This window comes from Trachurus trachurus (genome assembly GCF_905171665.1).
Source record: "Trachurus trachurus genome assembly, chromosome: 10".
Taxonomy (NCBI): domain Eukaryota; kingdom Metazoa; phylum Chordata; class Actinopteri; order Carangiformes; family Carangidae; genus Trachurus; species Trachurus trachurus.
Genome location: NC_139894.1, coordinates 36,448,396 through 36,463,740, shown reverse-complemented (window position 1 = coordinate 36,463,740; position 15,345 = coordinate 36,448,396). Strand labels below are relative to the sequence as shown.

Below are 15,345 nucleotides of genomic sequence, written 5' to 3'. Positions count from 1 at the left end.
GCATGACGGAAATCTACCCTCACATACCAACTGGTCTGTAATTAAAAGGGAAGAGCATCTGTTAGTGTGCATGTCAATACACGGTGTGCTCCAGCTCTGCCCTCTGACCCTAACGTAGGCTGTGCTGCTTAAAGGGATAGTTCACCCAAAATTCAAATTTCACTCATTATCTACTCACCCTCATGTCGACTAAGAGCTGTGAGAATTTTCAGAGTCCTCCGTTCCTTCTCTGAGTTACGGGGGGGTCCGCGCAGCAGAATTTGTCCATATAATGGTTGTGAATGGATACCAACTTTCTTCGTCCAAAAAGACACACCAAAAAACATCCAAATACCTCCATACTGCTCGTCTGTAATGCCCCTCTTGTATTGAAGCCCCGACATGAGAAATTAAAATTAAAAAATTAAATAAGTCTATATTTTAAACTTGTTTGTAGCGGAAGCTCCCAGTGTCTCGGTTCACTGCTCTTCCTGTGTCAGTGCAAATCTCGCGTGATTTGCACTGACTGGCGGAACAATTTCTCATGTCGGGGCTTCAATACAAGAGGGACATTACAGACGAGCACTATGGAGGTATTTGGATGTTTTTTGGTGTGTCTTTTTGGACAAAGAAAGTTGGTATCCATTGACAACCATTATATGGACAAATACTGCTGCGCGGACCCCCCCCGTAACTCAGAGAAGGCACGGAGGACTCTGAAAATTCTCACAGCTCTTAGTCGACATGAGGGTGAGTAGATAATGAGTGAAATTTGAATTTTGGGTGAACTATCCCTTTAAGTAATGGTGAGCCATGGTGCTGCCAACTGAGATTAGGGCCAGTGAGCTGGTTGCAGCCTTGTTCAGAGGGAGACACAGGAGGAGAGAATGAGAGCATCTACTCATGTACGGCTCTCCAGCGTTTCCTCCATGACCCAGGTTCCCAGGACTGTTTTTGGGGCCAGTCAGTGTCAGCGCTTCGCTTCGCCCACACAGCTCAGGGGAAACTGTGTTGACGAGGTCTGATGTCAGAGCAACTGTTGGTAAACGGTTGCTCACGTCACAACGACTGTGGGGTCTTCTCCCGGTGGGCTGACTAGTCCTTCACATGTGGACACACACTATCATCGCCTGTGTCTCTCCTCCTCTTTGTGCGCTCTCCATGAGCGGCTCGCTGACGCACCACATGTCACATGATATCAGCGCTCCGCGGCTGCTGTGTACGCTGCCGTATGTGGAGAGCAGATAGACCAACATTTGTTGGTATGAATCATATTGTTGTTATTTGTATGATGGCCGGCAGCAGCGGAGGAATGAAAGGCTGTCTACTGGAGTAAACACTGCACCTCACTGAGGACGCTATATTTTAACACGTCCTTTGTTCTAAATGATATTTATAGCACAGAAATCCTTCCCCTCTTCATATTAAAATCAGACATCAGACATCTTCACCTCTCATCTAATTATGTCTCACATTGTTTCTCACGCCATGAAAATATCAGAACATTTAGATTCTGAGAAGTAACAATGACTTTGTGTTCACAGCAGTTTATTCTCTTCCAGTATTAGAATCTGTAAATGGAACATGAAACATTAACTTCATAAACACTGAATTACATTTTCATTTGTTATGTCCAGAGAATGTGTGACTGGGAGCAACACTGTAGCTACTCTGTGTAAATAGCCTAGTCCAGTAATTTTAGGCAATGTTGAACAAATTGCAACAGAAGCAAACTCAACTGATTTTGTATCCTCAACATGTCCTGAGTGAGGGGAAAAAAAGCCCAGAAGAATCCCATTAGGGGAAAGTTTAGAAAAAGCCCAAATATAGCCCATTCATACGCCTATTCATTATTTTTCTCATGTGAATAGGGTAAAATTTTTAACCTTTAGATATCTCCATGAAAATTACTGAGTTGATTATTTACATTAAGACAAACAAAAAATGTATTACAAGTTTTTTGAAATTCTTTGTTACTAACATGAGCAAATTTGCATACATTTGCATAAATTCCACCGTTTTGACGGCACATGTATGTATATATAAAGGTGCTGTGGTGGTACCAGCTTGAAAATTGGAATGAGTTGACTCCATCGGTCAACCGACAAGAAATCACTTTAAATTTCAAGATGACTGCGATTTTTCAAGATAGCCACATCCTTAGCAGAGCAGCAGGTATGAGCAAACAGTGCATAATCCAATTACGTATGACTAATTTGCATACATACAACACCTGATAGCCTAAATGGGTTCCATTCAGACCTTAATATTAAGTTTTTTAACTGTAATATGTTAACAAGACTGAACAAGACATTTTCACCTGCTATACCCAACGTTTAGATCATGAATGCAAATTAGCCATACGCAATGTCATACCTGCTCTACTAAGGATGTGGCTATCTTGAAAAATTTGTCTTAATGTAAGTAATCAACTCAGTAATTTTCATGGAGATATCTAAAGGTTACAAATTTTACCCTATTCACATGAGAAAAATAATGAATAGGCGTATGAATGGGCTATATTTGGGTCTTTTTCTAAACTTTCCCCTAATGGGATTCTTCTGGGCTTTTTTCCCTCACTCAGGACATGTTGAGGATACAAAATCAGTTGAGTTTGCTTCTGTTGCAATTTGTTCAACCTTTTTTCATAAAATGACTGGACTAAAACTGCAACAGCACTGTCAGCCAAAATGTCTTCAGTCACTCAATAGATGAAGTATTATGTTTTCCTTTCTTCCCTATCACTCATTACTTAGGCCTATATCATATCATATTATATCGTATCTTATTGATATGAACAACTTGTTTTGAGTGAAATCAGACATTATGATGTGTTAAGTTTTTATAGATATTTATATAGTACACTGTTGCCCATGAAGTTGGACTATTTTTTTAAATTATTATTTTCGTGTCATGCCACTGTGGCCCATTCCATTGGGATTACAAGATTTGATGACAAATACAAGAAAAAGGATTAGACAGTCCTTCCTGTTGGTGTTACCTGCCACAGGTGTGACATAAATAAACAATAAGATTACTTTCAGTACTCAACTACATATCGCTCTTCTTCTCATTGCCCAAGCCTTTTCAAGAAATAAAGAAAATGCAAATATATTCAACTGAAAAAGAAGTTTTAGCTTCTCAGCATCGTCTAACCACACAAATTTGTTATTTGGATCTACCTTACTAAACAGTTTTTGTCTTATAGAGTCATAGAAAGGACAGAAGAATTTCATTCTCCACCTCTTGAATGCAGGGCCGGTTTTAGCTATGGGCAATATGGGCGACCGCCCAGGGCGCAATCTTTATGAGGGCGCACGAGCGCTCTCCAAAAAAAAAAAAAAAAGACAAAACAAAACTCGCCGTCACGTTAGTGGAGTGGTCGCTGGGGCGCCCCTATGTCACGTCAACTTGCTGCTGAGAGTCATAGGCCTACTACAGGTTGTGTGTGTGTCAGGAGAGGAGAGGAGAGGCGAGGCGAGGCGAGGCGAGGCGAGGCGAGGGGGGGGGGCGTGGGGGTCAACTCGCGACTGCTGAGGTCTCACGTCGGATGCTCCGCCGACCCAGAGGGCTCTCATGCTGGGAAAGAAAGGAGGGTTAAGCGCTAAACTCCTCGCCCTGAAGTTGGCTTCATGTTGGTAATGTTGCTATGGGATGCCCAGCAGCAATATTCCTCTTCTTCCTCTTCAATGTCCGATCTCTGGTAAACAACATGAATGAACTGCGACAGGATCATGTCTTTAAATGTCATGATGTTTCTAATGAGCGTAGTTTAACAGCAACGTCACGCTGTTTCCAAAACCACACCGACTTCAGCAGAGACGTGAGTTTATGCACATTTGTAGTTTAGCCTACAGATGGAACAGTGGTTCCTGTCATTACTTTATATTCAAAATATCATCATGTTGCTGGCCCTACACTCACAAACAAAAACTATTTTAAATTGTGTATTTTTTTTAGAGGTTCAGAGGCTGTAGTCAAGCTGCTCAGTTTTAATATAGCCTAAGCCTGATAATTTTATGTGATTGGCTATTTTAAAAAATCATTTAAATATGGCTGGATGATCAATAACAAATTAAACTGTGGTTTGACAAATTCAAACACATTTATTGATGATTTAATTTAAAGGAACCACGGTAGCCTATAAGATCATGTGTAAGATCAAATTCAGTGTTAAAGGCGCTCAGGCAGGTGATTTTGAAATACGCTAAAAGTAATCCAGAAAGTACTATTAGTATTACTTTACTTGAGTAATCGAAATGCATTACAGATTACAGATTTTGGGACATGTAATCAGTAATCTGTAGGGGAATACATTTTAAAAGAACCCCCCCAACACTGATTATAATATATTCTTGTGTTTGTTCGTTGGTGTTTTTTTTTTTTTTTTTGGGGGGGGGGGCACCAAGGGATGGTTTCGCCCAGGGCGTAAAACTAGCCAGGACCGCCTCTGCTTGAATGTCACATAAATTACAAATTCTATCGTCGACATATCTGCCTGTCTCCATATGAAGACCAAACCAGCTCTCAGGGATCTTTTCTTTTTAGACATATTATACAAAACAAACAAATACCAGTTTTATTTCACAGTAAGTACGCAGCTTTGATGTACCCCAAATATCTAATGTCCATATAGCCTATCTTTACTTTGTTGGAAAATAATTTACGTTAATCTCCACTTTCTCTTTGTTATAACAACGGTCTTCATATCCAGCTATTATTATTTTTACTTCTTCTCATGAAATGATTGACAATGTGGTTTATTCTTGATAGATAAAGTGTATCTTCTGAAGACTTTATTAATCAAATATATCACTGTGGAAATTTAACCTTTGCAAACTGTGTATTCAGGTAGATAAATGCAGTAAGACATCATTGTATAACTGGGTCTCTTTATGGGTAACAGTATATCTGCATATGTCTCTTTATGAATGAATAATCTTATTAAATATGTTTATTGTAAATTCTAACTTCATAGACTGGTGCTGGTCCTACACAGGGTTTCTGTCATACGTCCTTTTAGTGACTCTTTACTTCCTGTCTAGTTTTTCTGTCAGTTCCACTTTGTGTATTTAACCTGATTCATATTAGACCTGTTTCCATGGTGTATCTATCTAGTCTCTTCTCACTTGTTTTCCACAGTTTCTTAACATCAATTTGACAACACAGGCCTGATCATTCCAGGGGAAACTAAAATGTGAGTTTGCAGGGAGGACTTGCTGTTCAATGCCCAAACGTGACATCTGCAGGTAAAAGGTCAGTGTATCTTTTGGTCATTGGATTTACTTTTGATGAATGGGAATTAAAAAAAAATAAAAAATGATTGGTTTATTGGATGTTCATTTTGAAATACACAAAATAAAATTGAAACACAAAGCGTTCTTCTTTTTGAGCATCTAAGAACAATTCACTAAAATGTAAAAACAGTTTGATTTTCATGTTATATTTCATATAACAAAAATAAAATCACTAGACAACAGAAGAAAAAAACAACAACTTTTTTTTCATATTCCGGCACTGGAAGTTGTAATTTACAAGGCAAGACTGCTGGCCGGACGGGTCTATATCAGGCCAGTTGATAGTCTTTCCTGGGCCCGGGATGGGACGAGATAATCGTAGGACCCCCCCCCCCCCCCCCCCAACTCAAATATTACATAGCTATTTATTTTCCACAAATAGGCCTATTTTGAAACAGTATTCCATAATTTAATGAGGGCCCCCTCCTGCCCTGGGCCTGTTTCTGTCGACTGCTGACTTTATTTTTTGTTATGTGACATATAACATGAAAATCAAACTGTTTTTACATTTTAGTTAAAGGATAATTTCCATTTTTTACAACCTGGACCTTATTTCTAGCATAAAATACGATCATTTACTCACCCAGATAACTTTGGTGTTATTTGGAGTTGTTTTGACGAAATTAGCCCCAGTGGAGCGGCGCGTATATCCGCATAATGCGAGAACACGGGGCAGCGCAATGCAGCCTCTAAACAACACATTATCCGCCGCAAAACTCGTTCATTTCGCCAATATTTAGTTCTGATAGGCTAGTGCTATTCCCCTCTGAGTCCGGGGTTAGCTGTTATCAACATCCGGGGTCTGTAGGTTGACCTACTGACCTCTGACCTGGATGATGTCATCTCTGAGCGCCGCCCGGCTCATTCTGATAATAATGATTCCACTTCAGCATTCGGGTCCATTTTTATCTCAACTAGCCGGAGCTTTAGTGAGTCCAGGTTGAGGAGAGGAAGCCTGTGGAAGCTGAACTTCATCCAGCTGCTCATTTTGTTCTGACAAGTCAGAAACAGGCAGAAACGAACCGTAGCATTAGTGGTAGCAAGTTAGCCGCGCCGCACCGCGGTCGGAGATGACATCATCCAGGTCAGAGGTCAGTAGGTCAACCTACAGACCCCGGATGTTGATAACAGCTAACCCCGGACTCGGAGGGGAATAGCACTAGCCTATCAGAACTAAATATTGGTGAAATGAAGGAGTTTTGCGGCGGATAATGTGTTATTTAGAGGCTGCATTGCGCTGCCCCGTGTTCTCGCATTATACGGATATATGCGCCGCTCCACTGGGGCTAATTTCGTCAAAACGACTCCAAATGACACCAAAGTTGTCTGGGTAAGTAAATGATCGTATTTTATGCTAGAAATAAGGTCCAGGTTGTAAAAAACGGAAATGATCCTTTAATTGTTCTTTGACACTCAAAAACAAGAACACTTTGTGTTTCAATTTTGTTTGTTGTATTCCAAAACTAAAATTGAATAAACCAATGATTTTTGCTTTTTAATTCCCATTCATCAAAAGAAAATCCAATGACCAAAAGATACAGACCGTAAAATAATAAAAACATGACTTGAAGTGTTTCTGTGACATTCAGTGGCAACCTCCTGCTACCAAAGCCACATCTGTGTGTTTAGGTCCAGTTGTGAAGCTCCAGAGAGACGGCTGAGGGCCGATGGGGCCCTGAACGACTGCGTCACCAGCGCGGACGCAGGTGACTGTGGAGCGTTGGCCGCGGGGGGAGGACGGACATCAGTCCAGCCTCAGCACCGTGAGAGGGATGTCCAGTCTAAGCTGTGGAGATGGTAGTGGGAGTGGGCGGAGGATTTCCCTCTGTCTTCCCCGCTCACCCCTGTCGTCCTCTGTTTTCCAGCCTGCTGAGCGCCCTGCAGCCGGAGCTGCAGCTGGAGCAGCGTGGTGGGGGGGCGCTGGTGGGAGACTCCAGTGTTCCCACACATGGAAAGTTGCATTTGACACAGCTTCATGTGCAAATCAATTAGCTGCTGCTGCTGTGCTTCTGTTTCAGTTGTGCCTCAGATTCAGTTAAAGCAGAAGTAAGCGATATATTTGTGTTAATATAAGTCTTAAATAGTTATATCTTCCGACAGCAATCACTTACATAGAGTGTTTGGTCTGAAACACGGGTCTGTCAGTCACTCTGCTCTGCTGTAAGCCGAGGAATAAACTTTCCTTGTATCCTACAAGTTTTATCCAATGAGGAGAGAGAACGGCATAAAGGGCTGTGTGTGCAGCCAAGGGATGCGCCTGAATGTGGTGACGTAGGGACGAGGACCAATAGATCCATGACGAGGGCAGGGGTTGCTAACTCCATCGGCTGACAAGAAGTTGTGGTGCGTTCAAGGCAACCCGTAACTCGTGTTTTTCCGACCTATGAAATTGTACCAGTTCGATCTGGTACGAGTTCACAGGTCGGAAGTTACGAGTGGCCGTTATAGTGACTTTCACAGGTAAAGCAGGTGCAACAGGAAGGAAAAACACGAGTTATGGGTTGCCTGGAACGCTACAAAGTCGTAAGTCGTGACTTGAAGCTGTAACTTACGGTTTCAAAAGCCTGCCTGGAACGCAGCATTAGCCCAAACGACCGGATCGCTTAATTCTGCTTTAACCCACCACTAATAGTTCAACATTTTGGCAAATTGGCCCATTGCCATAATCCCTATAGTCATAGCAGTAGGTTCGTTACCTTTAATTGTCGGTGCAAGCTATTTTTAGAACGGCGGAGCAGAGCCGCGAGCTGCTCAGAGCTACACTACGGAGGCTCATGGGATTTCTTGGTTTCCCTCATCAAACTCATCGAATACACAATCCAACAACTCCACAACGCTCTGGTGGACAAGTTGTGAGCTGCACATTCACCACGCTATGAGATAATAACACAACGTTATGAGACAGAGTTGTTTTAGAGGGAAATTCATGCAAAACTGCTGATGCGCGTTGCCTTCAGGGACAGTTTTTCATCAAGCAGTCTCTGTATTTCCCTCTAAAACAACTCTGTGTGGTAACGTTGTGTTATTATCTCATAGCGTGGTGAATGTGCAGGTCACAACTTGTCCACCAGAGATTTTGCCAAAATCCCTATCCCTTTAAAACATGTCACCAAGTTTGAGTGTCTGGGCCTCTCCATCCTCTCAGAAAGCTCCACAGGAAGTTCTCTCTCTGTCTGTCTGTCTCCAGGGCACAGCAGCAACAGGTTGTCGTTTCATGTGAACAGAACGGCTCAGTTCACATGAAATGACATGAAATAAACCAGATCAAATCCCGATAAAACAGTGAGGTTGCAGGGTGAAAACAGAGCAGTGAGGATGTGAGGAGGAGGGTGGCCGCGCTGATGTGAAGGCTGACTTACTGACACATTTGTTAAGTTTGATGAAGTGATTTGTTGGTGTCTGTGCGCGCTGCATGTCCTTCTTTGTTTTCCGTCACTGTGTGTTTTGTGTGTTTCCAGATTTGTGTGCTTCTACAGCATCTGTGACTCACAGACAAACAACACAGCAGGTGGCGTGTGATGTAATATGGGCCATATATAAGTGTGCTGTCTGTCTGTAGGATCTACCTGAGCAAGGAAACCAAACCACTGGTCAGCTGCTGGACCCTGGTGGGTTCAGAGTCTAGAGATGTCTCACTATGCAGACTGAAACTTCTCTCTGGGCTGTGTTCAGGACTCTTCCTCCTGGTGTTTCATGGAAAGATTTGTTCTCTGTTGATACTAAGTGAATATTTAACACAGTTCAGTATAGCTGTGAGTTGAGGATGTCATCGCCGCGGTCCAAGCTGCTCCCCTTGCTCCTGTATGGGATCCTCCTGTGCAGCTCCGTGGCTCCTCTGCCAGTCTTCAGCAGTAAGACTCAGACCCTGCAGAGCGCCGTGAAGAGCGCCGTGCCGCTGGTCCGCGCGGCCGCCGCCTCCTGGGACAAGAGGGAGGCGGAGGCCAGCGATGGAGAATACCTGCTGGGGATCAAGAGACTGAGAAGACTTTATTGTAACGTGGGCATCGGCTTCCACATCCAAGTCCTGCCCAATGGGAAGATCACAGGTGTGCACAATGAGAACAGATACAGTAAGTAACCTTTATACCGGTCCTCACTGCTCGGATGTTAGGAACAGCCAGAAGCAGACAAACAGTGACTTATCACTTTGTTTAAATTATTCATTCATTCATTTTCAGTAGTTTAAACAAAGAAATATTAAGTGTATAACACACTGGCACTGTTGCAGTGTGTATTCAATGTTAAATGTGGAAAATGTGGAAGTAAAAAAGCTGCAGTGATTCTACTGTACCACTTTATTTTATTTTTTTTATACTTTATTGCAGGATTGCACAAGTTCATATTCCAGCTCATATCTTATCAGTCACTGGAGCATTCCTGCAACATTTATGACATTTTTTAGTGAAAGGAAAAAATAATAATAATAATAATAATAAATTAATAATAATAATAATAATAATAATAATAATAATAATAATAATAATAATAGTAAAGGGAGGGAAAAAAAGGTGGGACAAAGACAGTTGGAGAAAAAAAAAGCATAAAATACTGTGCCACTTTAGATAATGATCCACTGCTTCTTTGTACACTTCTCACATGTAAAGTTATAAATATATAGATTATTATCATTCATATGCATATAGCTTGATTATCGTTTTGAAAAAGTTTTGAATAAGGGCCATCGTATTCAAAATCAACCTCCTGTGCTCACAGTTAGATGTCTGTTTGACTCATGACCTGCTGTGATGTCACTGCTGTGATGACATCAGCAGTGAGATCAAGGCAGCTGCACAAATGTCTAGATTTGTTCTGATTTTCACTGGCTCAGACGTTTGACCAGAAAATATACAATAGATATAAAATAGTGATGTTTTTTAATGATAAAGATTTTATACCAGGATGTTTACCCAGGGTGTCAGAAGCTGATTAAAGGCAGATCTCATCTACACCACCGGAAGTGAAAGATAAGATAAGATAAGATAAGATAAGAATTACTTCATTACTGTAATCCCCAAAGGGAAAGTCATTTATTTCATTATTTGAAGCATTAGAGGAAACAGAGCTCTGTATCAGTCATACACTATCAGAAATACATAATGTAACATAATCAAATGATAATAGATATTGTAAAAATAAATAAATAAAATTAAAAAATCATATATTGACATATATATCCAACCCAAACAAATACATATATATATGTGTGTGTGTGTGTGTGTTTGCTTACACTAGACATGTGTTTTGTAAATATATATCCATCCCAAAGCCAGGCAGTGTACAGTGAGTTGAGGTTAAAAAAATAATGGGGAATTTAGGTTAGGTTTTTATATGTATGTTGTTTTGATAAATTTGCATATCTATCATAAAATATAGGGTTGCAACATGTTCTACCATATAGAAATGAATCATGTATCGTGTATTAGGTCATACCTGTTGTCACTAGATAGATAGATAGATAGATAGATAGATAGATAGATAGATAGATAGATAGATAGATAGATAGATAGATAGATAGATAGATAGATAGATAGATAGATAGATAGATGCTGACCAGTCTCGTCTCACCCCAGCCCTTCTAGAGATTTCCCCGGTGGAGAGAGGAGTGGTGACTCTGTTTGGGCTGAGGAGCGGCCTCTTCATCGCCATGAGCGACAAAGGGAAACTCTACGGCTCGGTAAGAACCGATCAAGTTCTGATCACTGAACGGTGTTTTCCTTGATGCTAATGTCAAATTGTATCATCTCCATGCTGGAATGTGACAATGACACTATCACATGTACACAATGTGGTGAACTTGAGAACATAGAGTATGGTATTCAAAAGTGCAGATACAAGTTAGCATTTACAGAGCCTAATCCCTGACTGACTGATCTGTATCTAACAGAGCAAAAACTCAACATCTTTCCAAGAATATTTGTCTTATTTCTTGTCCAAATGTCTCATTTCTAGTCAAAACTAATCTCTTTCCACTTAAAATAAGACTCATTACCTAAAAATTAACTTGTTTTTAGCTCCACTATCATATTTTGTCTACTTATTCCAAGTGAAAATCTGCTTGAAAGAAGTAAAAAGTGTCTAAAAACAAGCTACTTTTAATATGATGTGTCTTATTTTAAGTAGAATGAGATTTGTTTTGACTAGAAATGACATTTTGACTAGAAATAAGACAAATATTCTTGCTAAGATACTAGAGTTTTTGCAGTGTAATGCTGCATTAGCATCAAAACAAAGAAGGCTGAATAAAAAACGATAATACATACGTAGTCTAAGGGAAAAAAAAGGAAAAGTTAGGGGGGGGGGCCCACTTTAGTATTCTTTAAGGGGGCCCAGAATTCCTAGCAACGGCCCTGCTCCTGTGATGAACACAGAGTATGGTCCATCCCAATAAAAAAGAAAAGAAATTCATTCCACGGAATAGCTCTGCTTCAAAGTAACAGCTCTTTCCACCAGCCTGCAGTCTCCAGCTGCAGTAATAGAAGCAGAGTGCTCTACAGCTGCCAGTATGACAAACATCATTTAATGTCATTTTGAATGTCATGAAATATTTTCCTCCAGTGTAAAGAAGGCATTGATTTTCTGATGTATAGACCAACATGGACAAACATCAAACACACATACAGCTCTGGAAAACAAAATAAAGAGACCACTCCAAAATGTTGTTAATAAATCAGCTTCTCTACATGTATGGCAGCCATGGATTCCAGTGTCTATTGAACTCCAACACCAGCACACCTCACTCTACTGAGCTGATCACCTGAACCAAATCATATTTAATGATGAAGAAAGATTATAAATAAATAAAAACACTGCTGCGATTAAAATTTGCGATTATTTCATCAATGTTGATTTCTAAACTCTTCCTAAGTTTAAAAAGTAGTGTTGTGTTGTTTTAAAATGAATATGAATTTGTTTTTGTTGCATTATACAAGGTCTGAAAACGCCAGAATTTCTTTTGTTATTTTGACCTGTTGCCATTTTTTGCAAATACATGCTCTAAATGACAATATTTGTATTTCCAATTTGGGAGAAATTTTGTCAGTAGGTTATAGAATGAAACAAAAGTGTTCATTTTACTCAAACACATAGCTATGAATAGTAAAACCAGAGGAACTGATTATTTTGAAGTGGTCTCTTAATTCCAGAGCTGTATATACACTATATATATTCAGCACAGTTCTCTTTCTGACTGTTATTTTCTTCTATAAATGGAAGTAGGTAGCCTATCCACTTTCCTAACTCAGAGCATCACAACATAACACTGTCAGAACCACATCAAATACACTGAAGAAAAGGTTACAATAAAGGTTTAAAGGGATAGTTCACCCAAAATTCAAATTTCACTCATTATCTACTCACCCTCATGTCGACTAACAGCTGTGAGAATTTTCAGAGTCCTCCGTTCCTTCTCTGAGTTACAGGGGGGTCCGCGCAGCAGTATTTGTCCATATAATGGTTGTCAATGGATACCAACTTTCTTCGTCCAAAAAGACACACCAAAAAACATCCAAATACCTCCATGCTGCTCGTCTGTAATGTCCTTCTTGTATTGAAGCCCCGACATGAGAAATTGTTCTGAAAAAAATTAAACAAGTCTATGTTTTAAGCTTGTTTGTAGCGGAAGCTCCCAGTGTCTCAGCTCACTGCTCTTCCTTTGTCAGTACAAATCTCGCGTGATTTGCACTGACCAGCAGAACAATTTCTCATGTCGGGGCTTCAATACAAGAGGGACATTACAGACTGATGTATTTGGATGTTTTTTGGTGTGTCTTTTTGGACGAAGAAAAGTGGTATCCATTCACAACCATTATATGGACAAATACTGCTGCCCGGACCCCCCCGTAACTCAGAGAAGGGACGGAGGACTCTGAAAATTCTCACAGCTGTTAGTCAACATGAGGGTGAGTAGATAATGAGTGAAATTTGAATTTTGGGTGAACTATCCCTTTAAAAACAGAGCACATGCGAGAAGCTAAAACAACGACTGACTTCAACCTCCTCCTCTTCCTCTCCTCAGGGCCACTACAATGATGAATGCAAGTTCAAGGAGAAGCTCCTGGCCAACAACTACAATGCCTACGAATCGGCCGCCTACCCCGGCATGTACATCGGCCTCGGCAAGACCGGCAAAACCAAGAGAGGCAACCGGGTCACGCCCACCATGACCATGACGCACTTCCTGCCCAGGATATGAGGTCATGAGACTGAGGTGGAGAACAAGCTTCACCTTCTCCTCCTCCAAACACTCACTCAGCAAGGCAGGGAGAAAAGTGTGCTGCTGCAAACACTGACTGACCAGAGAACATCAACATGTCTGTGAATGAAACATAAAACACAGTCAGTAAAACTGGGCTCTTCACTATTATTGACGGACAGCACCAGGACAATCAGGCTTTAACAGATAAGTCTTTCACCACCGCTCCCTCTGTTTCTCTTTGATTCCTGTTGCACATGGAGCTTGCATCAACACAATACATGGGTTAAAGCTGCAGGTGTTGAAGCACACACACACACACACACACACACACACACACACACACACACACACACACACACACACACACACACACACACACACACACACACACACACACACACACACACACACACACACACACACACACACACACAGGTTTTAGCTGTCCATTTCCCCTCAGTTGATCTGATGTTACTGTATCACCACATGTCTCACACATATGTGTAAACTCCAAATCACCATGCCATGAATCTCCTGCCATGTTTCCTGTGTGAGGAGCTGAGTCAGAGTGAGGGTGCAAGACCAAAGACATGGTTAGATGTATGTAAATAAGCAATATTTGCACAAATCATTTACAACTAATAGTAGGACTTTCCTTCCTTCAGCAGCACTTTATGAAACACAGGACACACATACATCATCTCCCATGCTCCTGTAGTTATGTGTGAAGCTATCTTCTGTCTACGTGCAGTCATCACACACTGAGCTCCACAGCTCCACTGTAGCTCAGTGCATCTCGAGTGGGCACAGATGGACTCCCAAATTCCACTGAAGGACAGAGCTCTGATTGGCTGTGCAGTTAAAATGTAGATTAGTCATTTTACATTTGCTGATTTTGTTTGTCCATGCTGGTCTACATCAGAAAATGAGCAAATCAATTTCTCATCTTCTCTGTGGACAAGCAACAAGATGCATTAGAATTACAAAATAAAACCAGGAGGAGAGAGACCTTTCTACTGCATCTAGTGTACTTAATGAGCATTTTTAGCTCATGCAACCCCAATTAAAAAAGCTGAACTATCCCTTTAATGTCATCATTTGCCAGGAAATGTCTTAAAGCAGAAGTAAGCGCAATGTTTGTGTTAATATAAGTCTTAAATAGTTGTATCTTCCGACAGCAATCACTTCTATAGAGTGTTTGGTCTGAAACACGGGTCTGTCAGTCACTCTGCTCTGCTGTAAGCCGAGGAGAAAACTTTCCTTGTATCCTACAACCTTTATCCAATGAGGAGAGAGAACGGCATAAAGGGGCGGTCCTCTCTGTGTGTGCAGCCGAGGGATGCGCGTGAATGTGGTGACGTAGGGGCGAGGGCGGGGACTGCTAACTCCATCTGCTGACAGGAAGTTAGCCAAAACCACCGGATCGCTTACTTCTGCTTTAATGAGCATTTTTAGCTCATGCAACCCCAATTTTAAAAAAAAGCTGAACTATCCCTTTAATGCCATAATTTGCCAGGAAATGTCTTAAATAAAGCAATTTCTCAAATTAAGAACATATTTGGAGGTGCATGAGGCACCATAGGGCACAGCCGGGTCAGTGTGACTAAACATGAGACAGTCAGTGTCTCCTGCTGCCCTCATGACTACAAACTACTGCAGTCTAAAACATCAAGAGGTAAACTGAAGAACTGACCTCAGAACAACCATGAAGAACCAGTCAGGTTCCACCAGCGTTGAACACTAACGGCCCAACAGTCAAATGAACGGAGTGGTGGCGACTGCGAGGCAACCCTGGCTGTTGTCTTTGAATTAAACAGATAAAAACCTGTTGTTTATTCTGACTACAGAGTTTGTTTCCTGAATGCTAACAGAAAC

At 41.1% G+C, this 15,345-nt stretch overlaps 1 protein-coding gene across 1 annotated transcript; it reads left to right on the top strand.

Annotated features, from left to right (window-relative positions):
* Window positions 1-9,039: 9,039 nt before the first annotated feature.
* On the top strand, window positions 9,040-13,467 carry LOC310992301 (fibroblast growth factor 4-like; the record flags this gene model as incomplete). Its single annotated transcript, XM_083980315.1, has 3 exons — window positions 9,040-9,346; window positions 10,847-10,950; window positions 13,291-13,467. The coding sequence occupies 3 exons, from the start codon at window positions 9,040-9,042 to the stop codon at window positions 13,465-13,467; spliced, it is 588 nt and encodes a 195-aa protein (XP_083836441.1).
* Window positions 13,468-15,345: the final 1,878 nt, after the last annotated feature.